At 53.8% G+C, this 26,550-nt stretch overlaps 1 protein-coding gene and 1 long non-coding RNA gene across 9 annotated transcripts in view; one reads left to right on the forward strand and one right to left on the reverse strand.

Annotated features, from left to right (window-relative positions):
* MID2 (midline 2) overlaps nucleotides 1-26,550 on the forward strand; it is a 136,409-nt gene that overhangs the window by 96,942 nt on the left and 12,917 nt on the right. For all 4 annotated transcript variants that reach the window (XM_049828256.1, XM_049828255.1, XM_049828258.1 and 1 more), the window contains exons 4-8: nucleotides 8,750-8,857; nucleotides 17,373-17,521; nucleotides 18,031-18,158; nucleotides 19,219-19,362; nucleotides 23,737-23,898. In XM_049828256.1, coding sequence (XP_049684213.1) covers nucleotides 8,750-8,857; nucleotides 17,373-17,521; nucleotides 18,031-18,158; nucleotides 19,219-19,362; nucleotides 23,737-23,898 — 691 coding nt within the window. The remainder of the gene's footprint in view (nucleotides 1-8,749; nucleotides 8,858-17,372; nucleotides 17,522-18,030; nucleotides 18,159-19,218; nucleotides 19,363-23,736; nucleotides 23,899-26,550) is intronic.
* LOC126050415 (uncharacterized) lies at nucleotides 31-19,279 on the reverse strand. 5 transcript variants are annotated; one of them, XR_007509542.1, is made up of 5 exons: nucleotides 5,960-8,740; nucleotides 4,627-5,371; nucleotides 2,053-3,461; nucleotides 1,641-1,953; nucleotides 31-1,453 (listed from the first exon to the last, which is right to left on the reverse strand). It is a non-coding gene; the product is annotated as an uncharacterized LOC126050415 (long non-coding RNA). The 5 variants fall into 5 exon arrangements; XR_007509541.1 differs by having other exon boundaries at nucleotides 2,053-2,270; nucleotides 2,763-3,461; nucleotides 4,627-8,740; XR_007509539.1 differs by having other exon boundaries at nucleotides 31-995; nucleotides 1,106-1,453; nucleotides 4,627-8,740.

The following is a 26,550-nucleotide window of genomic DNA, read 5'->3' on the forward strand; positions in this document are numbered from 1 at the left end:
CCGTGGGAACAGAGATGAGCTTCTGGTGGGAAGCATCGCTGATGCTGGGGGGCTGGTGGGAGGCTGAATTGTTTCAGAGAGTTTAGTCCCAAATGAAGGAAGATGCAGGGATGGTTCCCAGGGGTCTGTAGGGTCTGAAGGAGAAGGTGGAAAGGCTGGGAGCTACTGGGAAGAGACACAGGCTGCTGGACTGGCTTAGGAAGGGAGGACCTGCTGGCTGCTCTGTGCATGGGGGATGGAAGATTCTTTTGGTTGAAGCATGGGTGACACGGAGCATGCAAACACAGCTCAGCTCTCAGGGAGGGGGGAAGCGGAGTTGTCCCTCTCGTAGCTGCCTCCTGCACTCAGGTGCAGTTTTGCCGGCAGCTCCTGTCTCCTTTGGTGCACAGGTGGGACCTGCTGGGGCTGAGTACTGAAAAACCTCATCGGCAGCTGGAATGCATTAGTGAGTTTGCTTTGGATGCTCAGCGTGCTATAGCCTGCACCCTGCCTTCAAAGGCTGGGCCATCTCCAGCTGTGCTCCCAGAAACAACAAATCCTTTTGACCGTGATGCCTCCATGCTTCAAATTCCCTATGAAACCGTGGGCTACTTATACCTCCTCTTTCTTGTCTGGGGGTGCTGTTAAAGTAAACTGGTTAATATTTGCAAAGCACTTGGACATCAAAGTGATGAGTGGTCTGGGAAAGCCCAGAAGGAAATTGCTAGCTGTGCCTGCAGAGCAGTGTCGGAGCAGCATGCAGCAGCCGCGGCCGGGGCAGCCTCAGCAGGACCAGCCGTCCATGTGGCCGGCCCAAGAAGGGAGCTGTGGTCATGTAACTGCAGCTTGTATCAGAACTGCGTGTGCCCAGGCAGGTGTGGAAGCTTCTGCGGGGGTCCTTCTCAGCTCCAGGGTGCTTGTACTGTGTTAATTATATTTTAACACTTTCGTCTTGGGAAGGAGAGGGTGGGACCCCACCATGCTGGGGCGGGTTGAGCGAAAGTCCTCTCCACAGCCTGTTGGAGAGGAGGAGGGAAGCAATCAGTGTCTGCAGGTGCTGGAACAGAAGCAATATAAAATCCCCACAGCTGTTTGCAAGGATTTAATGGGTGGGGGGTGCTCTCACCCAGGATGTGTTTTGGCTGTAGGAGATCCCTATCTCAGGAGCAAAGCCAAGGAACTCGAGTCAGCCTGCAGGACAGAGGTACAGGCAGCAATACCGGCAACATCTGGGTGCGCAGTGGGTGAGATGGTCCTCCCCTCTGCAGGGCTGGGGTGGGGGCTTTCCAGTGCAGCCCTCCCTTCTGCGGTGCAGGGTCCGACATTCCAGGCACTGGTGCTCCCCAGGGCTGCTGCGTCCACTGTCCGTCAGCTGGGGCTCCACTGTGTTTGCGGGCAGGTCTTTCATGCTGGAGAAGGATGCGTCTACATCTTCCGCAGGGCTTGGGTGAACCAGGGCTGGTAATGAGGACTCCTGTTCCCGAGGGAATAAAGGAGGGGTCAGGTGTGATATGGGGAATTGCAGTGGCTGCAATTTTCACAGCCATGTCTCCCACATCGTTTTTGAGGCATGCCACCTCAGACCCTCTCTGCAGGCTGCTGCCTGGCTGCCCTTCCTCAGGACGGTGCAGTGCCCTGCACTGGTCCTCACTGAACCTCACCCTGCTTGTTAAAGCTGTTTTCCTTATCTCTCTAATTCATTCTTGGTTCAGGGCCAGCTTCTTCACCCTCTGGCGGTGTAGGCACAGTGACTTGTCCCCAGCCTCTCGGTGCAGGCGGGGATGTTGTCTCCATCCTTGCTGTGACAGCAGCTTCCCCTTGCAGGGCAAGGCTGATCCCAGCCTCTCTCCCGGTTTGCAGCGGCTGGTCTTCTTCCCACTTTCCTTCCTCCTCCCAAACATGTACATTTTGCCTCCCTGCATCCTTCCTGCTGTCAGACGGTGATTGCAATCTCTCCTTCCTGAGCCCTGAATTCTGTAGCAGAATAGTAACATTCAGGCTTAAGCCAGCAGCAAGTGGGAAAGGCTTTGTAGAGGGGATTACAGAAAGCATCGAAGGAAGAGAGGAGATCACCTTTAATCCTGCTGAAGAAAGGGACTCAGCTGACCTTGCTGCTTTGACCACTTGATCTGTAAAACTCTTTGTGTTCCCAGTGTGCAATCAGGCATCTTCTGTTTGCGTCCCCAAGGGAAATGTTTGTGCGAGCTGCGTGCAGGGAGAGCCTGTGCCAGCAAACTGACGCTGCCTCTTGGCTGCGTCTCAGAAGTCAGGAGTTCATAAGCGATGCACTCCTGTGGAAAACATTCGAGAGGAAGAATGCGGTTAATACCTTACTGTTGTTTCAAAGTGCACATACCAATTAATAGCAAATTAATTTGCAGCTTTGTTTACTGAAGTGATACATGGAGAGAGGCTGTCACAATTAGTTTCTTCTTAATGGGCTATTGATTTTTTTGGTTGCTAAATTAAGCAGTGGTTCCTTGAACTAACACCTTTCTAGAGAATAAAACCACCAGGCTGCTGCAGGGATCGCCGATGTGGATTTGCGGGGAGGGTGCCAGTGCCTAGGCAAACATGACGGATATCTGCTTTGCCCTTGCTCACTCCAACCCTTGCTGGGGGGATGCAAGCCCTGCGGCCTCCCATGCGACTTCCCTGAGCTGCCTCGTGGACCGAGCAGCCGTCAGGGATGTGGGGATGCTGCACATTCTGACTGGCGTTGTTTGCCCATAGTGAAGCACACAGGGATGTATTTGTGCAGGGAGCTCCAGCTTGTTCTTCACCATCTGCATCTCGGAGAGTGTCTGGGGCTCTCAGGCCAGGAAGGTGCTTCTTAACCCCCACGTTTCCCGCAGACAGTGTCAGCGTTTTGTTCTTCGCTTGCTAAATAAGGTCCTTGTTGCTGTCCTGATGATCTGGAGAGAGGAAAAGAGTGCAAAATGCCTTTCTGAGAGTGCCAGCGGTGCCGTGTGTGCTGCCAGCAGCTGCAAGCCACTGCTGAGTGCAGCTCAGTGCATGAGGAGGAAGGAGCTGAGACACGGTCTGAGTTTCTCTGGGTTTTGCAGCATGACTGGCCTTTCCGAGTGCGGCTGTGCCGATGCTCCTGTGTTGCTCATGTTGTCCTGCTTCTCTCTCTGCCGGTGTGTTGTGGTGGCGAGGGGGATTTTTAGCTCTGCAGTAGCAGTGGCTTTTGTCGGAGATGTCTCTCCTGGGCTGCCTCTTCACCCAGGGCTCGTCAGGTTTGGAGTCACTATGGTGAAAGAGATAGAAAATGGATGTCTTGCAGGCAGAGAAGGAGCCAGAACATCCTTGCAGAGCCATGGTGACAGTCATCAGCACTCCTTGCTCCTATAGGTCATGCTTTGACTCCAAGACCCTGCCAGGGATGGAACAGGGATGCATCTGGATGTGCCAGGGTGGTGGGATGTCTCTCCAAACCTCCTCCTCCTCTGAATCCAGCTCCAGCATCTTAATGAACTGACCTGTGAAGAATTGAAAGCTATTTGGTATTTCTTTCTGATTCTGGAAGCTTCAGATCTCTAGGCTGTTGTTTTCCTACATAGTTTAGGAGTTTTCAGCTTTATCAGTTGTTCTCCTTAAAATAACAGCTGAAATACATTTTTCAGTCTTACTAAATATGCAGTCCTGCCCTTCAGAGGCACCTTTTCAGAGAGCACATTAAAGTGTGAAGTAGAAAATATCTCTGCCCCTCTACGCTTTCCCATGAGTCTGAATACAGAGGATTTTGCTTTTGAGCTATTTGTGGACATTGCATATAGGCGGACACGTGATCACAACCTACTCTGCCCATCAAGTCATGGTCAGTGTAAGTCCCACATTATGTCCAGGAAACTGCCACCAGCACCCTGAGGTGCAGAGGGAGGCATCCCAGAGAAGGAAGTTGTGAGTGTCCCTAAGCCACTGAGCCTGTGCTGCCCATTGGCGTTGCAAGCAGTGACTCCCTCCTGTACGGCTCGTGGGAGGCTGCCGCTGAGGGACCGAATCCTGTGGCAGTGATCGAAATTTGGACCAAAGAGAGCAGGTAATGACCCTACAAAGAAGCTGAGTTTGTAAAATACCAGGGTGGGTAGCAGGGATGGTACCCACCCCGATGTCCCCATCAGGGAGGGCACTGAGGTGCTGCCCGTGTAGCTGCTCTTGCAGGTGGGCTGGTGGCCCTCTGTGCCGTGGCAGCCGCAGGGCTGGCCTCGGTGCAAACTGGTGCCTGTCCCCTGGGGCACGGCTGCCTTGCTGCGAAGTCAAAAACCTGTTGAGGGTTTTGGGGGTGACAGTGCTGTGGGGCTGGGATAGGGGGATAGGGTCCTCTGCTCCATCTCGGAGCTGGGTTCCTGCTGCCTGGGTGTGGAGGAGGACGTTTGTCTGTGTGTGAATCACGCCTTGGGCTCAGACGATGTTCCTCATTCCTTCCCGAGCCGCAGTGCGAGCTCTTCCCAGGTTTGAGTGTTACCGTTTGCTTTTTATTGGAGGGCTGTATTGTCCCTAGCACATTTCCCACACACACACTGAGAAGGGTGAAGGATTTCCCCCTGCCCCCCCCAGCCCCTTATGTCTAAAAGCTCTCCCCATGCCCAGCTTTCCTACAATCGTAGCACCTGCTGAGTCTTCACCCCCAAATGCAGCATTTACCTGCGAACTAGTTCCTCCTAATAAAAGCGGTTTGGCCAGTATCTAGCTGTGCCTGAGCCAGGGCTTTTGCCAGCAGAGCTGTGTTGGTCTGAAATCCCACCTCTGTGCTCTGCTGGCACTTTGGGGCTGGGAGCCTGGCCTGGAAATGCTCCTTTTTGGGCAGTAGGCAGCTGGGGAAAGGGACTGCGGTGGCCTCTGCAGCTTCATCTGCCTTCAGTCTCCCAGAGCACGAGTGCTGGCTGAGCTGCAGATTTCTTGCCCTGGGTAGGTTTTCAGATTTAGGATTAATTTAACGAGGAGCCCAGGATTTTTGCTTGGCATGCCAGGCTGCAGGGTGAGCCTGGCACTTGCTAAAGGACCTCCCCTGCTTCTCCTCCTGCTGTTGTTTTTGCAGTCCTGGCACCCAGGGCTCCCTCCTGCCAGCAGTAGCAAGCATCGCGGCTGCAAACAGTTGCAAAACAGTCCTGATTTTGTGCTCCTGGGGAATTCGAGTGATGGCCATCTCTGTCTGCACTTGTGCCTCCAGGGTCGAGTGTGCTGCCAGCATCCTCTGTGACAGCCTGGGTTGCAAGGCAGCACCGTCGCCTTTGCTGTCGCCAGCACAGATTGCTGCAGGCTCCAAACCCTGGGTCTGATTTCCCTTCTCCGCTACCTTGCAGCAGATTTGGAAGATCATCCGCTGTTTTTTCTCAGTGGAGTTATCTTTGCAGACCATCAGCTGTCTCCCACTTCAGTGTTGCATAATCTGCTGGCCAGGTTTAAAAAAAGAACTTGTATCAAATGTGTTTAACTCTGGGTTGCCTTCAGACTTCTCTACCGTTTCGCATAGCTTTGAGAGTACAAAATGAAGAAAACCTATTTATGTCCCCCAGTACACTGTTTAACTTAAGTGATAGGCCTCAATTTCCCTTCTATAAAGTGTATCCCCCCTTTCCTATCCATCCCCCCAAGCGTGCTGGTCTTTCCTGGAGACAGAGGACTGAAACCTCTTTCTGTGCTTTCACTGCACTCTTTGCATGCCTTCCTTTCAGGTTTAAAATTAAAAAAACAAAAAAACAACACCTGTGTATTTGAAGCCTGAAAAAGGGGTCCAGCAGGGATTAATTAGCTTAAATTAAGCAGGACACATGCAGCTTTTTTTGTAGGAGCAAGGTACTGTTTCCCTCTGCCTCTTGCGGCTGATGCCGTGCTCACCTCTGCTCATTCAAGGGGCAGGGTGGGACCTCCCTGTGTCCCCAGCATGCTGACCCCCCACTACCTGCATCCTAATCATCCCATCTCTCTGAAGGGCACACTCTCCGCCTTCCTGCCAGCAGCACCTGCTCAAGTTTACCTGGAGGAGCTGCAATTCAGACAAATCCTCCAGCATCTCAGCTCCTGACCACCTTGGGGAGGGCTCCTGCTCTCTAAGGGCCCCAGTGTCCTACCCGGTGCTGCTGGCACACGCCCGGCGCCTGTGTGGCAGAGCCTGGCTGGGCACCGATAGCTCCTGCACCTGCAGCGGTAATGTCTGTGCAGAAGGACCGATGGACTTGGGAGATCGATGAAGAAGGAAATCATCAATGGATCTCCTGCTTGGGTTCCTCTGCTCTTCTTTGAAGTCTTATGGGACAAGTCTGCCATCATGTCCTGCTGCCATCTCTTGCTGTCCCCCACTCTTGTCTCAGCCAAGGAGTGTGGCTCTGTAGCCTGGGGTGATGAGGGTTTACTGGCCCTCGACAATCTCAAGTAGTATCTTCCAGAGCAAAGCTTCAGAATCGGTCGCTCAAGAGTCCAAGCTTATTGGAGGAGCCATACATGCTGGTCTCCCCTGTTTGCAGCATCTGGCCCTTCATGACCAAGGAGCTTGAGTGTCATCTTGCTGCTTACCCAAAAGCACGTTGAGAGCCACACAGCCTGCTGGCAATGCCCTGCCTGCACGGTGGCTATCTTGCTGGTCAGCAAGGGAGGGAGAGCATACGTGATCTCCCCGTGGTCATGTTTTGGTAGATGCTAAGCAGCAAAATTATCATCTTGGCCAACTGTCCACATGGCAGAGGTCACAAGGAGACCAGACCTGGTCTGGAAGAGGCCACGTCATGTCCAAGGTGGTTTGCAATAGCTGATCAGACCTGAAGGTGACTTTTGGAATGCTCTGGCCAGTCTGATTGTGTCATCTTCAGTCCCCTGCTGGGGCTGACCCAGGTGCCCAGGTCTACACAAGGTCTCCTCATCTCCTGGCTCAAGTCCCTCCTCTTGGTGCAGCAATTCTGGGGGGCAGGGTGGGAAGAAGAACTGGTTGTGCTGTGTAGCAGGTTGTATTTCTTTGCCACTGACCCGTAAATACCAGAAATGAGGTTAGGGAGGGAGAAATATCACCAGCAGTCTGGAAGATGGCTGTGATCGTGGAAGTGCTGTTTGATGCTCGCTCCGTTACTCTGCTGGGGGCCGGTCCAGCCGAAGCTGCGTGTCTCGCATTGGGAACCGTGGTTAGGAGGGGATGGTGTGGGGAGGAGAATTATGGGTTTGAGCATCACCGGCTCCCCTTATTGTGAGCCCAGAACAAAATCCATTAGGGGATGGTGCCCCAGTTTAGGAAGTGAACTGCAAGCATGGTAAGAAATTTGCCTTGAGCTGGAGAAAGCTTAAAGATTTATTGCAGTCTGGGCACGCATCCTGCCAAACCTTTGCATTATGAAGAAATGGGGCTTTTTGGAGCAGCAGGTGCTTCCAGCAGCATCCAGTAAATTTTTATTGTTTTAGGGGGAAGATGGCTATTTGTAAAAGGCTTTGCTCAGAGAGAGACTCCCAAGGAGCACTCTGTGACCACGAGGCACTGTAAGCACTGTGCTGTGGCTGAAAATAAGGGCAATGGAGGCATCTGTGGAGCCTGGGGCTGCCACCCTGCCTGCCTGGCCCTGCCTGTGGGGTTGGCAGCACCGGCGTGGCATGCCCAGCGGCTGCCCAGCTTCCTTGCTCTGTGGGCTGAAAGCTCCAGTGCTGGAGCCCTGCCGAGGGCATCCTGCAGCACCAGGAAGGGGAAGATTTTTCCTCTCCAGGGCCCTGCACAATGCTGCAGAGCTTGGGGCTGCAGCTTGGCACAGCGAGTAGCTGGAGCGCAGGTGGGATGGCTACACCAGCCCGACTTGCCCATAGTTGTTGCTGCCCTGAGCTGGTTCAACCCCTTCATTAAGACCCCCACACGGTGTTTCCTGATGTGCCCTTTGCAGCCGTGCAGCCCCCGCGGGCTCTGCCTGCGCTCCCTCCCTCTGCCCATGCCGAGTGGTTGCTTTCAGTCTCACTTCTGCAGGTGCTTTGAAGTCACGGCCACCCTTGCTCTTCCAAGCAGGGCACTCATTAATTTTTAAGCCTCTTCTTGCTTTAACCAGCACACGGGCACTGCCTCGGTGTAGGTGCATGAGAGAGCTGCGAGTTTCGCTCAGGAGGGGAGGCCAGCAAAGCTCGCTGCTTCTGCAAGAAGCCTGTGCTGCTCACCTCGAAGCAGGACAGGTAGGGCAGGGTCACCTCCAGCTGCCCCATAGCCGAGGGCAGGATGGGGTTCACTTGGGAGTGCCGAGAGCAGCCCAAGAGGTGTGGCTGTGGCTGTGCAGAGCACCCAAAAACATGCAGCCTGCCCAGGGAAGGGAGGTGGAGAGATCCCTGAGCATCCCTGTGCAGGGTGGGCACAGGCCAGTGCTGGGTGTCAGCGCTGTCCAGTGGTACCCAAGTTTTGCTGGAAAGCAATGCAGCTGTGGCTGCAGGGGCTTGCTCCTCCCGGGCTGCCACTTCCCCGCAGCCCATGCTCTGGGTCTCAGGGAGGGGACGGCACCTCTGGAGGAGCGTGTGCCCCACAAGCCACCCAGTGCCAACTTTGGACGTGCAGCAAGGAGGGCTTCACGCCCTCCTCTGGCCTTTTTCCTTCCTCCAGCTGGGGTGGCAATGGATGCAGGCGAACCAGCCCGCTTCTGTCTGTGTTGCGGGGCTTTTATCTCCTGCCCAGCTCAGCCCCTGGTAGCCAGCAGAGCTGGGGCCCAGCATGGAGGATATACATCACATCTCTCCTGGTCTGCACTGGGAGAGCTGCCGGGCTCAGGGATGAGTGTGTCCCCTCCTGACGGCGTGTGCTTTTGCTGTTCCTGGCCAGGTGAACACAGCCATGCATGAGGCCAAGCTGATGGAGGAGTGTGATGAGCTCATGGAGATCATCCGCCAGCGCAAGCAGGTCATCGCCGTCAAGATCAAGGAGACGAAGGTAAGGAGGGCCGGCTCGTGCATCCAGGGTTCGAGGGTCCCCTCCTGCACCTGTGGGCTGGCTGCTGCAGGGTCTGCCCTTCCTCTCCGGGCACAGCCCATCAGTTCAGCAGCCTGTGGTGCTGGGATGTCTCAGCCGCAAGCAGAGGGGCTGCTAGCAGCGTGTGTTGCCTTGCCCGTGAAGGAATTGTTTTGGGCAGCCATCGGTGCACACACCTTCGCCTCCCTGCTGCCCTAAACGGTGTGCAAGTCTGGGTGTCCCTTGCTGCTGCTGTCCCCAGGGCTCTTCCACTGCGGACAGGGCACATGCTTGACGTGGCCGGAGGAGGGAAGGAACATTGATTAGCATGACACATTGGTGCAGTTTCTTGGATTTGTCCAGACAGCTTCCTCGGGGCTTTTCTAACACGGTGGTGCTAATGTAATAATGTAGAATTAATACTGAAGGGCCATGCGAGCCCCACACTGCAGGTAAAGGACAGGGTACACGCTCTGCATTGCAGCATAGCCGTAGGTGAGCTGGTTTCTCACCCTTTTCTTTGGGGGGGTGTTTGGACCCTTCCTCCAGTGGTTCCATGTGTTCTGGCTTTTCCCAGTGGTTTCCGTGCATTGGAGAGAGGCTGGAGGGACTGGCTGTAGCTCTGAGCGGCGTCCACAGGAGTTTACAGTACACATGCACAAGCCCTTTGCCTTTCTTACTGAGCTTGAACATGTGTTAGGGACCAGCTCTGCATCCATCACAGTGCCAATAGCTAAGCTGGGGAGCAGCATCGCCCCAGATCAAACTTTTTCCAGGAAGAGTTTTGGGAGCAGGTTGTGCTGCATGCGTATGCAAGAGAGGCAAACAGCCTGACTCTCAGACACCCTTGGCAGGAGTGGAAGCTTTAAAATGCCTGCTTTTATCCCAGGCACTTCAGGGAACATGTTTTGTGTAACGGTGCCTTCTGCTGGTCCATCTGTCTGTCTGCCTCTCACTTCCCACCTTCTTCCCCTAACATCTTTTGACCATGTTGTCCAGTTTCAGCCATACTTAGCAGGGAGCTGGATGGCTCAAAGATGTTATTTTCCTACAAATTGGCATCTGGGTAGAGGAGAGAGGTCCTGATTAGTGCCCAAAACCATCAGCAGAAGCAATGCTCAGTTGCTTATACGTTGCCGGGATAGGAGCAGTGGGCTTGTGCTCACATAGCTGCAAACCCAGCACTGCACCAGTGGGAGATGGATGTGGGGGTGGTGGTACTAGTGGTACCAGGGAGGGGACTGGGTTTGGTTTCCAAAGCTCCCCAAAAACTGGAATAAGCCTCTTTGCCAGTGAAATTGGGCTGGAGATGGAAACTTGCGGGTTTGCAGCACAGCAATGCCTCTCTGCAGCCTCTGTGCTGCCGGCACTGGCTGCGGGGAGGCTGGGCAGGTTTCCTCCATTGCTTTCGACACCTCTGAGCAACAATTTCCAAGTGTGAACGGGAAACAGCCTTTCCGAGGAGCCCCAGCCACAAACATTGGAGAGTTTATAAAGCTCCAGACACAGAAGAAAGGAGGACGTGCTGAAGACTGTGCCTGGTTTGAAGTGCTTCAACTGCAGAGTGAGAAATACTGCTTTCCTGCTGAATTGCCATTTGGTTTTCCATTTGTTCTGGGCTGCCTTTCCTGACAAATGGCCCAACGGGTGCATGGAGGAGCCTGATCACAGTGGCACACGGCGTTGGAAAGAGTGGCAGTCCTTGGCCTGGGACGGGGCAGCCAATTCCTCCCAGGACTGCTGTGGTAGCTGTGAGATGGAGCTCCTCCACAAGGCAGCGAGAGAGATGTAAGGACCGGAGCAGCAGCCTGAAGTTTGTGCGTGGTCATGGGTGCGAGCAAGGATGCCAGATGAGAGTGCCTGGAGGGTGACACCTGCCATGCCCAGCCTTTAGGTATCTTTTAGTCCAGTAATGCTAAAAAAGAGCTCTCCCTGGATGTGTCACATGCATGTCTTTGGAAACCCACCAGAGATCGGATACCGAGGAACCCACGTGCGGCTCCAAGCTGAGCTTGCATCTTGCAGGGCTTCAGGTTCGTGCTCTGCTGGGGCTCGGGTACCACCACCCATGAGACTGGGCAGCACCCCGTGGCAAACGTGGCACTGAGGCAGTGGGGATACTTGGGAAGGACCCAGGAGGCATCGAAAATCATCAGGGAGGTTGTAAGAGGAGGAGCGGGAGGGAAGCAGGCAGCTGGGCTGCCCTCAAGAGCACTCTGCTGCGGCGCGGATCCGGTCGGCGGGTGCCAGCACTCACGTCGCCTGCTCAGGACACTGCCGGTGCTGGTGTCGCAGCCCAGCCCCGGCTGGCCTCGGGCCAGGGCATCTGCACCTCCTTCTCCCTTAGGCACAGTGGAGGCATCGCCTGGGATTAATGCTGCCAGCTGTGGTCGTTGCGGGGATGTGGCCGAGGAGAGCTGGGTCCGGGCACGCCAGCGGCTCCTGGGAGTGACTGTGGCAAGGGCAGGGGCTCTCCTGCCTCTCCATGCCTGAGGCTAACAGCTACTGCACAGCTCCCCAAGTCCTCCCGTGAAACAAAAGTCATCTTATTTCTCTTCCTTTTTCTCCTTTTGATAATTTTTTTTCTGACAAGGCTAGTCGTAAAATGAACCATCCATCAGCCCATTAAGCCCCAGCAGGAGAATCGCTTCCTTGTGCAAATAGCCATTTTGAGCTGTGCCTGCCTGCTGCTAGCGAAGATGAGCTCGTGCTCCTCCCTGCTACGTGCCGCCGGGGCACAGCTTGCTGCGGCGTGCTGCTCCCTGCCCTCTCCCCCCAACGCTGTCCCCTGGGGTGGTCCCTGGGGTAGCAGCCCTCCCTGTCCCTGAGTCTTGGTGCTGGGGTCTTGGGGGTTGCAGAACTCCTGACCAGCCCGAGAGGATCCCCCCAGACCCCAGGGCTCTGGATGGACACGTCCCTTGTGCTTTCTTTCGTGGGGCTCTGCCACATGTCTGACTCCCTTGTTTGGATGCCTTTCATCCAAGCCAACATCTTCTTGCTCACTAATAATCTTGCCGGTGTGCCGGGAAGTGAGGAGGACACAAGAAGCAAATGGCAGTGGCTATGGAGCGATCCACGCCATCGTTTAGATGCTGTGTTGCTGGCTTTGTTCACGCATGTCTTATCCTGTAAGGTGGCCAACTCTCTGCATGGCTTCCCCCAGCCCTCCCCAGACCCCGGCACTGGGATGGACCAGGTCTCCATGGGATGCTCTCCTCAGAGGTGGGAAGTGCAGCGGGGTGGCTTGGTGAGGGGCAGGATCCCAAGGCAGCCACGCTTTCAGCCCTACCTTGCTGGGAAGAGGCCAGGAGAGTTTGGGTTTAGGGGTGATTGCCACTTATTGCATATTGGGAGGGGAAAGCAGCACCCAGCTTCCTTGGCCCTTTGAAGGGTGCAGCCCTTGGGTGCCAGCCCTGCTGCCCCGAGGGAGAGATTGGATATTTGGTCCCACCACTAAGACTGTGGACTTTGGGTTTTTTCTCATGAACCGATGTGCCCTGAGCAATTACCCTGTAGGCTGCTAGCCCTATCTGCAGAAGAGTCTAGCAGCAGTGACCACAAACCCTCAGCTGGATGCACAGTAGAGAACAGGGGCTCTTAGCCCACCCGCTGTCAGGTAAAGGATGGCTGTATTGGGAAAGGCTTGAACAAAACTGAAGTCTTCTCTGTCATCTGCTGACCAGGAGGCCCTTGGAGGTGGCTCTGTGCTGGGGCAGTGGAAGGGATGCCATCCAGAGAGATCTGGACAGGCTGGAGGAGTGGGCCCATGTGAACCTCATGAGGTTCAACAAGGCCACGTGCAAGGTCCTGCACCTGGGTCGGGGCCATCCCCAGTATCAACAGAGGCTGTGGGATGAATGCTGAGAAGGACTTGGGGATGCTGGAGGGTGAAAAATTGGACATGAGCCATCAATGTGTGCTCACAGCCCAGAAAGCCAACTGTGCCCTCGGTGTGTGGCCAGCAGGTCGAGGAAGGGGATTCTCTGCCTCTACTCTGCTCTTGGTGAGACCCCCCTGGAGCTCTGCATCTGGCTCTGGGGTCCCCAGCACAAGGAGGATGTGGACCTGTTGGAGTGGGACCTGAGGAGGCCCCAGAAATGGTCTGAGGGATGGAACCCCTCTGCTAGAAGAAAGGCTGAAAGAGTTGGGGTTGTTCAGCCTGGAGAAGAGAAGGCTCCACAGGGAGACCTTGTTGTGGCATTTCAATACATAAAGTGGGCTTCTGAGAAAGATGGAGAGAGAGTTTTTACTACTGGATCAGGTTTCCCAGAGAAGCTGTGGATGCCCCATCCCTGGAAGTGTTCAAGACCAGCTTGAGGTTGAGCAACCTCATCTCGTGAAAGATGTCCCTGCCCACGGCGGGGGGGTGGACTAGGTGGTCTTTGAAGGTCCCTCCCCACCCAAGCCGTTCTGTGATTCTGTGTTTACACACAACCTCGAGTCCCATGGGACTTGGGGGGGACGACACTGCCAGGGCCATGGGGAGCAAGGCCAGGTTTTGCAGGACAACCCCAGGAGTGTTTTGGGCGTGTGGCAGCTTGCAGGGCCCTGGCAGGAGTGTTTCTGAATTCACAGTGTTATTTATTTGCTGTCACTGTAGTTCAAACTACATTTGAGCATTAAGTCAACAGCGAGTCAGAGCCTGTGACTTCTTGCTGCAGTGGAAGCAGGCTGCACATCTTGTCCTGATAACAGCAGTGGCAACAAATCCAAGTGTCATGCGGCTTAACAAGCACTACCTTGCTTCGTCTGGTCCTGCTCCCGGCCACCGGCACACCAGTCCTGCATGTGTGTGTGGCTGTGTGCCCGGGAGCTGGCCAGCCTCTGCGGGGGGAGCGGGGCGATTAAACCACGGTGATGTGCTGTGCTCTGCTCCCTTCTTCCCTCTCCCCCCTTCCTCTGCCTGCTCCCATTGTCCAGCTCCCTCTGGGCTTGTGGCTCTGTGCTGAGACCCATGGCCATGGCATGGTCAACCCCATCTGGGATCTTCGTGGGTGCAAGGAGATGCTGCAGCCCAGCATCACTCTGTGGGGACATGGGGCTGGGAGCTGACATCCTCCAAAAGCCCAGGAGAATGAAGAGGGATAACGTGCGGGGTTCCCTCGTATGTTGGTCACCTAACAGCTCTGCCATCTCTGCTGACAAGTGACAGCTGCCTGGCCATGTGTTGTCACCTCCCAGGTTTAACCTGAGCTTCCTCGCTGCTTGAACGGAGCCAGCACAGGGCTGGCTGGGGTAATAAATCTCATGGGATGGGTGCTGGGGTCCAGCAGATGTTTCTGCCGAATGGCTGGAGCAGGCAGGTACCAGGGACATCCTCACCTCTGGTGGGCCACGTCCTCATCTGTGCTGGCAACGCAGCGGGCACTTCCCAAGGGTTGCCTCGCCCTGGGTGCCTTTGCAGAGCTCATGGTGCTGGCTGGAGGATGCCCAAGTGTCCTCACCTTGCTGGTAGTTCACCCCAAGGTCCCCTCCTGCTGCAGCCCAGCATGCTGCTCTGTGGCTGGCACTGGAGTGGGTGCAGCCAGGTGGGTGCCGTGCGGGTCATGCGGGGGTCCATCGGCTGGCACCCAGCCGTGTCGCAGGGTGCAATGGAAACCCTCAGGTGTTTGGGGGGGATGCAAAGTCACGGCTTTTTCTTGGCTTGAGGTGCTCGGAGCTCATCGGTTGGCTTTTCACCCTTGGTCTTGTCTATTTTGAGCTCCTGCAGAGGTGCCAGGGGCCACGGTTGCAGCCGTGCAAGGGGAGCAGGGCCCTGCTGTCAGCCGGGGGATTAGCATGCTGCTTAATTGTAAATGCACTGACAGCGCTGATACCTCGGAAGAACAGCTCGAGCAGCCTCCCATCACCTCTGGGAGCTCCTGCTCTTGTTTCCTGATGGATTTTCAAACCGCAGACGGGGTGGGGGGGTGTGTGGATTGACAGCGTGCTGCAGGGCAGTGCTGGCGAGTGAGGAGAGGAGCTGCCACACGAGCAGCTCTGGGAGCCGCTGTCACGGCGGCTTCACGAGGTTTGCAAAACACCTTGCTCCCTTGTTAAAAAAGGGAAACAAGGAAATAATCGGAAGGCGTGCAGCTGAGCAGCACAACGTACTAGCTGGTCCCTTTGGAGGTGGGCTGGGAGAGCTGCGGGTGATCGTATGGAGCAGAGAGGACATGGCTAAATCTGTGCCATTGCATTCTCACAGGATGAGTCCAGCATGATGCTCGGTTGCAAGTCTGTGCTAAATAAGTGAGAGGAAACGGTGCTTCTCTGGTTGGTGCCGCAGGCACGCTCCTGGAGGACCACTCGTTTCATTTTAAGATACATTTGTGCAATGTTCAGGAGAGCCTCGTGTGGGATGCGGCTGCAGAGCACAGGGCAGAGGTCTGAAGTGGGATTTATCATTTCAGAATCTGCTGTTTCAGGTACTCCTGGCCAGGCTCCATCTGCTGAAATTTGCTTTCCCCTCCCCTGAGTGTCTGTGGGGTCCTTTGCTGCAGATGCAGGCAGGAGCAGGGCAGTGGGAATTTATATTTCATTAGCGAGTGCCTTGTTGCCCCTCTCAAGTTGCTCTTCCAGATACAGAATTACTTCCAGCTTGGCTGCCAGTGCAATTCCCAGTGTGCTGATTCCGCCTCCTTTCTTCTGTGTCTTCGCTGGTGCTGATGTAGGATCCAGGACTGCTCCTCCTAAATCAAAATATTGTCTCTGGCACCAGCAAAACATCAGACAGCCAGAGCAGTGGTACAGCGGGTTTTAAACATATGGCATTGACCTCAGCCACCTCCAGCTCCTGGCTTTCCTGAGCTCCCCTGTGCTCCCAGCTTAAACAGGAGAACTACGCCCAAAATCTGTCAGCTCCTCTGTAACCTCCCTTTTCCCTCTGACCTGTTCAGCTCCTGGCTCACGTTTGAATTTTCCCATTTCCAGTGTGAAGCTGTCTGGTCTCTGACAAGGCCCCATTGCTTCTGGGTTTCCAGCCCTTTACCCTCCTCCTCGGTGCCATTCGTGCTCTTTGGGAGATGAAGGGATGCTGCAGGGTCTGAGCCCCGGGGTGAAGTCGGTACCAGGGGTGACTGCACACGTGTCTGTGTATTGACATAGAGACAGGAGGGAATGAAGGGGGTTGCATCTCGTGGTTATTTTGTTGTTGGAGCTGTAGACCTTAATTGAGTAGACCCTACAGAAATATGACCATTGCAATCCATGAGCAGCTTCAGAGATGACCTAGAGCTTGTGCCTGCCTTTCATTTACCTCCACCCTAACTGCATGGAGGAGGTGGGAGTTTCAAAGGGGCTTTTCCAAGTGTTCCAGCACAGCTTTCTCCTGAGGTACGGAGATTTTGCGTAAGAAATAATGTTTCTTCTGGTTTCTTTGCTCCACTCACTACTGCTGGGCGCCAGTACTTTGCAGAAGAGAGAAGAGGTGCCATCAAACCTATTCTCTTTATTCCTTAATGGCTTGTTCAGTGCTGTCTTAAGCCATCAGTAAATACCTTCCACAGAGCTTTGCAGGGAAAAGACTGAAGTGCCAGAGGTGCTTTTCCGTGGAGTCACTTCATGGCCCCTTTTGTCCCCTGGTGACTGGGCCAGGTCTGAGGTTCCACTGGACACGGCAGAGCCCTGAGCCCCGGCCCTGAGCATGGGCTGTGCGGGACTCACAGGACACTTGTGTGGACGGAACAGAGCCCGTTCAAGCTGTGCGCCCTACTTTGGGCTACAAATGAGTGCCTGGGCTGGTTTTTCAGCTCCTGCTTCCCTGTGTTGTGGGTAACTCAACTCCTGTCCTGTCTTACAGCAGCACCTCACCTTTAATTACAGAACGATTTGTGGCTGCAAATGTGATGTTTTCCAGCAGCTCTGCTGGGGCTGAGCCAGCGTGAGGTTTCCTTGCCCTGTGCTGAATTGCTTTGCAGGAGCGTTCACTCCCGGACAAATCTACTGAGAGCTCGCACAGAGGGGATGACATTGTTTGCACAGGAGGAGCGGAGAGAGGATGCGTTGCTGTCCTGCTTCGGTCACATGTGGGACCCTGTCCTGGTTTTGGCTGGGATAGAGTTAGCTTTCTTCCTAGTAGCTGGTATAGTGCTATGTTTTGGGTTCAGTATGAGAAGAATGTTGATAACACACTGATGTTTTCAGTTGTTGCTAAGTAGTGTTTAGCCTAAGTCAAGGATTTTTCAGCTTCTCATGCCCAGCCAGCATGAAAGCTGGAGGGGCACAAGAGTGAGTGAGCGGCTGCGTGCTGCTTAGTTACCAGCTGGGGTTAAATCATGACAGACCCTTAGAGCAGTCTGGAGGCTTTTCCCTGGGGCTTTCCCACCTGTGAGCAAAATTTAACAGGGTAAGTGCATTGCTGCTGTCTGTCCCCAGAGCCTTTGGGGACATTTCTGTGCCGTTTTGCCGCTCCTTGCTTCCCCTGAGCAGCCCCTGGCTTAGGATTTGGTTTCCTCTGTGCTTTTCAAGCTACATGCTGGCTTCTGAGCACCTTTGCTTCGCTCTGCTCCTCTCGCAGGTGATGAAGCTGCGGAAGCTGGCCCAGCAGGTTGCTAACTGCCGGCAGTGTCTCGAGCGTTCGACGGTCCTCATCAACCAGGCAGAGCACATCCTGAAGGAGAACGACCATGCGCGGTTCCTGCAGACGGCCAGGAACGTGGCCGAGAGGTGTGCTGGCCTGCTTGGCTCGGGACAGCGATGGGATGTCGCTGGCATTGTCCCCTGGTCGCAGCTCCCTGCCCAGGGACGCCCCGTCCTCCCCCCTGCAGCCTTGCCCTCAAATAAACACGGGGCCTGGGGGGGTCGCCGCTTCCCGTCCCTCACAGGACACGAGTTGCGTGGCAGGTCCTAACAAAGCTGAACATCTACTGTGGGAGCAAATATCATTCCATGGGGTGGAAAGTGGTGGAAATGCCAATCCGAAGGGAGCTCGGGGGGCAGTCAGGGCTGGGGCCCCCCAAGGATGGAGCCTCCCCACCTCTCTGGGGACCTGTCCCCAGGCCAGGCCACTCTCCTGGAGCAGGAGCAGCAGTTAGTAGGTGCAAGCCAGTTTCCCAACAGCGTGTAATGTCCCTGTGAGGCTGCTCGCACCCTTTTAATCCCCCATCTCACTGCTGCTGGGTGTCGAGAGCGGCGTGCACCCTGATGCGTATTGATGGTCTCTTCTTTTCTTTCAGGGTCGCCATGGCAACTGCATCCTCTCAGGTTCTGATACCAGATATCAATTTTAATGACGCCTTTGAAAACTTTGCTTTAGATTTTTCCAGAGAGAAGAAGCTGCTGGAGGGGCTGGATTATCTAACTGGTGAGTGCACAGACACGCAGACCGCTGCCTGCGCCCTGCGTCTTCCCCGCAGCCCCCCCCCGCCATGCCCCGCTGAGGGCTGGCAGGTGTATTTTAAAGCAGACTAGGTTGCCGCTCATTCTCACCACTAAAAAATGCCTGGTCAGCTGTGGCAGAGCAGAGGTTTGTCACCAGGACAGTGACGTGTCCCCGTTCTCCTGTTGCACGCTGCCTCTCCTGGAGGACAGGTGGAAAAGTTCAGAAAGCAGGTGAAAAATGATGGTCTCCATGAGCTGGGGAGGAGGCTGATGCCCGTAAGGATCCAAGAGGGTGGATTACGGGGAGGGAATGGTGAATTAACCAATTATTGTACTTCTAATGCACTGCATGCTTTAACATTTCCCTTTTGCTGCCCTTTTTGTGGGTCTCTGGGTGCGAAGTTATGAAATCCTGTGGGTAGAGACTTTGCTGGGCCTCTTGGTGCTGCCTTGATGACCGCAGCAGAGGCCGAATGCTGCTCTTGCCCTTGTCCGGGGCGATGCGGGGTGTCCAGGAGCAGCCCTGCTGCAACCGACTGCCGCTGGACCGTGCTGTGTGCTGGAAAACCAGTGGGAGGGATGAAAGCTCTGGAGAAGCGAGGACATCATTACTCGCCCAAATCTGATTTTCTTCATTGTGAAGCAGATCAGCTTGCAGTGAAAGGTTAACGACAAACACATGTCCAGAACAGTTATGGGACAAAATACTTACTCCACAACCAGTGCTGAGAAATAGGTGGATTTTGAAGTGGCTTCTCAACTTGGCTCAGGGTGGGGGTGTCAGACCTGGCGGAGGCAGCAGTGAAAACCCCTCATTCTGGCACATCTGAAAACATGCTGGCCCCTGGATATTTTCTTGTCGCACTAAAAATTTACTTAAGTGGGAAACACAAGGATAGATAAAATGAGACAGTTGTTTGTGTCAAGAGACTCTGCTCCCCTCACAAGCCCATCTCTATCCTTGAACGAGCAAAAAAGCCCTGGGTATATTAAGAAAAGAAAGCACAAACTTACCGAAATACATTATCTGTGATCTCCTGCAGCGCCGAACCCGCCGTCCGTCCGAGAGGAGCTTTGCACGGCCTCCCACGACACAATCACCGTCCACTGGATCTCAGAGGATGAGTTCAGCGTCAGCTCCTATGAGCTGCAGTACACCATCTTCACCGGCCAAGCCAACTTCATCAGTAAGTCACTGCGTGCTACCTTGGTTTGGAGGACTGTGGTCCTCTTCGGGACTAAAAAGGTTCTCGGGGAAAATCAGCAGGTTTAAAGGCTGGGAATTAGGGGAGGAAACTGCCACAAAGGATCGTCTGAGGACACCGCTCAGGGCTGTAATCAAAATGATAGAGGGCCACCGTGTGCTGGGGGTCCGTAACTGAATTGTTTTGCCTTGCACTTGGCGTCTGCAACCTCGGATCGGTGAAGCGTGTGGTGCATTAGAGAGTCTGATCCATTTCACAGCTACCAGATCTGTACATCTCACACCGCGCACTGGGATCGTACGGGCAGGGCAGCGCCGGCTGCTCTGTGGGCTGATAATTAAGAGTGATTTATGTACCCTCTGTAACAATATTGAGGCACATCTCCAGGTAATTTTTCCTGAAAATAACCGCCGTACCTAATTATTTTTCCACACCACCACAAATTTGCTGGGTAGGAATGGGATTTGAGGACCGAGGAGGGCTCTCGCTGGTGGGTCTGTGGTGGTACCTAATCACTTAGGAATTGCTGTGGTTGGACAGCAAGGAACCTGTGGCTCAGGTTCCAGCATCCAGCTCTTCTGGGAGAGCCTGGGCTTTCTGGATTCGTGAAATATGCTCGGTACATTTTCCATGCCGTGATATCTTGTAATGCAACAGGACAGCTTTAAAACAGTTTTACAGGGCTGAACCTGCCCCAAGGCTTGCCACGAGGTCAGGACAGCAACCTCTTAGATACGAAGCTCCCTCCTGGATAGTTGTTATTTGATGAAGACTATGGTAGTTACGGGGGTTTTCATATTACAGATATTTTAACAGTGTATTTAACAGCTGTCTCCACTGTTGGGGGAGGGAGGTAATGGGATCCAGAGACATCCACGCAAGGGATGGCTGGTTGTTCGCAGGGCACCCTCGGAGGCGTGGTGTGTGCTCAGCCAGAGTGAGCAGGAGAAAGCGAGCTTGTGATTATGGTGACTTTGAAGGGATGCACTCTGCCCCTCATCCTGCTGCCTGAGTGCGATGGAAGACAGAAGCAGTGAGGGCAATGAAGGAAGCAGAAGCAATGAAGGGAAAATAAGTTGGTTTTTTGAGTAGGAAAACAGAGACTGTTTCAAACTGGGGGGAGGTAGAGCAACTCTGGCAAAGCATCGTTCTGTCCTGGTGACCTCCTGCCACTCTTCCAAAGATCAGGACTGGAGGGGTTTTGCATTCTGGAGGAAAGTTAATTTGTGGGCTGGATTATAGGAGAGAGTCCAGGGAAACTGCTTGTTTCATACAAGAAAAAAAAATGGATGTTGTAATGGGAGAACAAAAATACAGCTTCCAATTTGTCCGCCCTGAAGTAGTGCTTTGGAAGAGCACAGCATCCCCCAGCATGGCTCGTGCAAGGAAGTTTTATTCCTGGTTTTTCTTAGTAGCACTTAACCATTGTAGGAAGTGTTGACAAAATGCTTCAGAGTGGACTTTTTGGGCCGCTGTCAGTTTATCTCGCTGGTCAGGAAGACATCGGTGCTGGAAGCGCAGTGTCACAGCACAGGAAGGCTGTTAAGTGCACTTTAAAATATGCAGGAAGCTGCCAGAGAAAGTTACTGCTTGCGACTTTCAAAGCTGATTAAACTTGCATCCCCAGCCTTTGCCCTCATTTTGGAAAACAAGATGATTTATTTCCTCTCGGTCAGAGGTTAGTTATGGGTACCCAGTGCTACAGCAGCTAGATTTCCCCTGCTCAGTTCTCCTCTCCTCCCCCAGCCACAACATGTTGTCTCCAGCGTTTTGTCCTTCTCTGAAAGCCTGGGAGAGCTCAGCAACCTCTTTGGGTCCGTTCTTAGATGGCCACCAGCTTCCATCTCCCCTGCACCTGCCAGCTGAATAGGAAACGTGAACCGTGCTGGTATCACTGGGTTGTTTAGGTGGGGAGGGACCTGAAGGTCTTTGCACCAGCTGTGCGTAAGCTGGGCTGACTTAGGGCTCGGTTGGGTTGCTCAGGGCTTGCTTCTTGAGTATCGACCATCTCCAAGGATGGAGAGTCCCCAGCTCTCAGGGCCCTGCTCCAGTGCTTCCCCACCCTCAGCTAGAAAATGTTTTCCTTACTTAACCAAGATTTTCCCCGCTGCAAATTGTGCCCTGGCACTGGGTCTGGCTCCCTATTCTCCCCATATGCCGCCTTGGGCGCATGGCTTGGACTCCAATCCATCGAGGAGCTTGGGAATTAGTCACCTACCTACCTTTGGGGCTGTGCGGGTTTGGCACAGGCATTAGGGTGGGGGCTGTGGAAACTGCAGGGGCTATGAACAGCAAGGGCAGCTCTGGAAGAAAGCCCAGAGGGGCACACACCAGGAGTATCTTCCTTGGCCAACTTTGGTAGCTCTTCAGAGAAGGAGTAAAGAAAACATCCGTTAACATCTCAAAGGAGAAAATGAATAATACATTGTCACTTGAAATAACACAGTCGGGTCTGGGTGATGAGAGTGTTTGAGTCCTGGCTGAACTCATGCATGAAGAGACGCTGGAAATAGTGCGCTAGGGCTCACCTAGCAGGAGCAGGAGGAGGCTTCCCATGAAAGGAAATACCTTTTTCAAAGATTACACAGTTGGCCAGTGGAAACCATCCCCTTCACACTCTTTTTAAAGCCAAGAGCTCGGCAGGAGTCGGACATATTTATGGATGATGAAAGCTGCAATAAAAAGGATTTTTTTTAAGCTCTGGCAAGAATAGAAGCCTTCAGTCTTCAAGGCCAACCCCTTCTTGGTTGTTTTGGGAAAGAAACCTGCTTGGGAGGCCAAATCATTCCCAGACTGTCATCTTCCAGCCACCTTCTCCTTTCTGATGAAGGATCCAAAGCTGGTCCTTGTCTGCAGGGAGATAACACCTACCAGCGCTTGGCTGAAAGCTGTGTGCTCCGATGAAAGCAGCTCTGCGTGTAGGATGCAATTGGTATCACAGCTGTTTTATTTTCTACTTCAAATAACATTGCTCTGCTGCCCTAGGCCATTTTCACGTATATTTTAAACCAAATCCAGGCTGACAATGACTGCAACCTGCCCTTGTCCTCCGGCTGAGCAAGCCACTGGAAATAAACAAACACCCCAATGTAAGCCTTAAAAGAGGAGGTGTGGAGCGTTTTCCAGGCTCCTGCCTTTCAGCCGTGTGCACGTATACTGGCAATAGGAGGCTAAAAACCCTCCTCCAGTCACCCTTAATTCACAAACCGCTCCTCACGTATCGTCTCGCCCCTCGCCTCCAGACCTGCTGGATCCGAGAAGCCTCCAGATACTGCTTCTGAGCTTCCTCCTTATTCTTCTTTTGGTTTAAAGCAACAGTCCCATGTTGTGGTAGCTGCCCCAAAGCCGTTTTCAGAGAGCGCAGAGTTGCTGCGTGCTGCAGCGGATGGCCCTGGGCACTTGCTGCCCCTGGCCCGTTGGTGCCAGCACTGGAGGTTGCTCCTGAAACCCGCAGCATCCTTTTCCCCAAGTGCTGGCTGCTCAACCAACTTGTGCAGTCTGCAGGTTATTCTCACCCCAGCCGTGCCGGTGGCAGTAGCAGTGTCTGTGGCACCATGTAGGGTTTTCTCCTTTCCTGGAGCATTGTGTCATCCCACCTTAGATACAATACTACATTTTCAGTATGGGCCGGGCCCTGCAGCTCTGGCAGTGGAAGCCACTGCAGTGTTAGGGCTTAGTGCCTCCAGGGTCTTTGGGCTCTTAATTCCTTTCCATTTCCAGAAAGATTTTAGGCTCCTGAATGTTTTCCAAGCATCCCTTTACTGGGAGCTGTAATTGTCTTGGAACCACTTGGCAGACCAGTCTACACAGGGAGACGAAGCATCAGCATCCCTTGGACCTGGATTATTGCTTCCCACCCCGAAACACTGAGTGCCATGTAGGAGGAGGATTAGAGTGCAAACATGTCCCTTCCTGCTGCGAGCGTTGCATATTGCAGCCCCCAGAACAGTGGGGAGGTTGTCCTGCAGGAGTGAAGAAATGTGAGAGGATGATGGTGGGCATCGCTTTCTCCCAGCTTCCGGCAGCTGCCCCTGCCATCTGCCCTGGCTGGAAGGTTGAATTCCTTTCCCTCTGCACCCTTTCCCCATCACTTCCCATGGCGGCATCTTGAGATGCCAGCGCCCCACCCCTGGCTTTGCCTTACCAAGCATTGCCTTTATGTGATAATAAAAAAGGCTCTTTGAGTTGCTGGGGTTTATCATCTATGGAAATTTTCCTGCAGGTGCTCTTAACTCTCAGGCAGGCGGTAAATCAGCCTGAGGGATGTGTGGTCAGTGAGCTCTGCGTTAGCAGCACGTGGTCTTTGTATTCTGACCTTTCCTGTGAATAAATCTTCCCCCCTCTCCTGTACTGCAGGTCTCTACAACTCCATGGACAGCTGGATGATCGTCCCCAACATCAAGCAGAACCACTACACCGTCCACGGGCTCCAGAGCGGCACCCGCTACATCTTCCTCGTCAAGGCCATAAACCAGGCGGGCAGCCGAAACAGCGAACCCGCCAGGCTCAAGACAAACAGTACGTGCCCGGGCGCTCGCCTTGCCTTGGTGGGTGGTGGGAGAGCAGCTCCATCGGCGCTCGAGTCCAAAGGGGTACGGCTGAGCCGCTCCCTGCGAGCCCACGGTTGCTGGCAGTGTGATGGAGGCCCCTGGGCTATTTAAATTGTTTAACATGTCCGTCTTACTCAGCTCCTTCCCTGCCTCGAGCGATGGTCTCCTGCTACCCCGTGCAGTACCTGGGGCTCCCATCAGCTCTCTGCTCCGGTCGGCACCCGTCTCTATGGGTTCCTGGGGCAGCTGGGGTTTTAGGAGATTGTGAAGGTCCATTTCTGGTCGTTTTACATCACTGGGCTTTTGCGGGCTGATGTATGGAGTCCCAGGGCAATTGTGTACTTGTGCGTGGCTTTACTTACAGGGCGTTGCAATTCTGGGGAGCCATAAGGGGATGGAAAAGTGTCTGTGCGGTAGTGGATGGGGCTTTGCAGCCGTACGCAAAGCAGAAAAGAAGTTGTGCTTCTCATCACCTCAGGGACGGCCAAGGAGGGTTAAATATGTTTAGGAAATTCAGAGCAAGACTTGGTCAGAAATCAGAGGGCAGCAGAACCGGACCCGTCCCGACAAGGAGGGCGTTTCTGAGTCGGTAGTGGGAGGAGGGAAGCCTTTTCCCGTTGAAGGGCAGGAAACGCCATGGGGCCGTCAGTGCCTGCTGCCTGGGGGGACGTCACAGGAGACCCAGCGTGAAACGTCAAGGGAGAAAATAAGTCAGCTCTCCAGGCATCTGCCCGCAGCTGCCTGCTCCGTGGCCGTGTCTCTTTGATGTTCATTGAGCTGTCTCTGCCCGACCCCGGTGAGCGCAGCCCTCCCTTGTGTTTCCTTTCCCAACGTTGCAATCGCTCCTGCCTTGACTAGGCTTCAGAGATGATTTATCGCCTCCGCCTCCTCGTTTTCTTTGCACGACTTTTAAACCAAATGAAATTAAGTAAAGGCGGTGTAGCGGTGGGGCTGGAGGAAAACTGCTGAGAAGCAAGAACTCCAATCCAGTTCTGCCTTGTTTATTAAAAATGTATCCCTCCTGCGTTTGATGTTTTTAAGTGCTTCCCCGTGCTTTGAAAGGCGCTCGCTCTGGAAATAAGAAATGGGTGGCTTGAGAAGCTGAGAGTGACGCTGTGACAGCAGCGCAGAGGGGAGCGAGGGTGGTTTGCTTCAGTAGCAGCTCCCGGGGTACGGGGCTTGCTCTTTTGTTTTTTTAACTGAGCGTCAGTCATTGGAGATGCTGGCACGCTGCTGAGGGCTCCTCTTCGGAGATGAACTCGATTTACTAGATTAAATAAGAGCCCAATCACGTTTTGAACTCCCCCTGTTGCAGGGATGTGTCTGCAGCAGCTTCCTGCATGTGTAAAATCTCAAGCAAGCCTCAACCTGAAGCACTGCACAAATTATTAGGTATGACTTTCCATGTGCCAGGAGCTCCTTTCACATGACTGAATGACCAAGGAACTGATCCTGGCACCTCCTGCTTGGACGATGGGAGGGAGAGGCACACAGCTTTAATGGGCACGCATCCCTCTCTGCTACTGGTTCAGCATTTATCTGCAGCCTGTGAAAAGCATTTAGGGAAACTTCTGAATTTCTGAATGTATATAACATATTTATATATTTTCTTTCTGTGGCCAGCCTCGGTGTACAAGGGCTCCTTTGGGGTGTTTGCTGCTCATCATCAGGGCTGGTGCCGCCTGAAGGTGCTGCTGCTTTGTGCTGGATCCCCAGCACATCCTTGCTGGCCACTTTTCCTGCCTGTACTTGTCATTAATGTGGCAACAGGGTTTTCTTCTTTTCAAGTGGGCGGTTAGAAGATAGCGCACACTTTTCAACTGCTGTAACCTTGGCAGAAATGTCAGCAGCTCGACGAGGAGATGGGCCAATTAGCATATTTCACAGCCCTCTTTCTGCTCCTGAAGTGATGTTTGGAGAGATTCCTTCATCCCCAGAAGGTCAGTGTCAGGACACGTATTGATTTCCGCAGCATCAGTGCTGTCAGTGCGCACTAAATCTGCGTTCCCAAACTGCTGGAAGAGAAGAGCTTGGGAGAATAGTTTTGTTTTAGTGACAGAGAGAAACCTTCCTCTGCTGAGTCTGGGCCTGAGTAGGTCTTATTTATTAGCAAGTGTCCAAAACTGGATGAAAGTGCCAGAAAACAGGGATGGTCCCAGCTCTGGTAGTAAATAAATTGCAAGGAAGGTGGTTTTTACAGTCCTTGCCTTGACCATTACAGACTGGTCTTATTCTCACTCGTATTTCTGTCTCTTCCTGATTTATGCATCTCTTGGTGAGACCTCCTGGGTTGTACATGGTGGCTCATATCTGCATCCCGTCTGAAACGGCAGTTGGATCTCACCCGGAGGGGTGGGTTTGCTGCAGCACAAGTTTGCTGCCTGAGTGATAGTCTCTGAGGTCCCTGTTAATGTCAGGATCATGTTAGTGCAGGCGCTTCCTAAGGAGCGGGATGATACCTCAGCAAGTGGCCCAGCAGGGAGTCTGTTGGAAGATTCATAGGTTTGGATGGATTTATTGCTTTTCTGCGACTTGACAACTCAACAAGTCCTGCAGCTTTGCTTCCTCGAGGTGATGCCTGATGGGAGGACAGTAATCACCGCTGTCAAGCTCACTCTGC

Source organism: Accipiter gentilis, chromosome 24, assembly GCF_929443795.1.
Source record: "Accipiter gentilis chromosome 24, bAccGen1.1, whole genome shotgun sequence".
NCBI classification, from domain to species: domain Eukaryota; kingdom Metazoa; phylum Chordata; class Aves; order Accipitriformes; family Accipitridae; genus Astur; species Astur gentilis.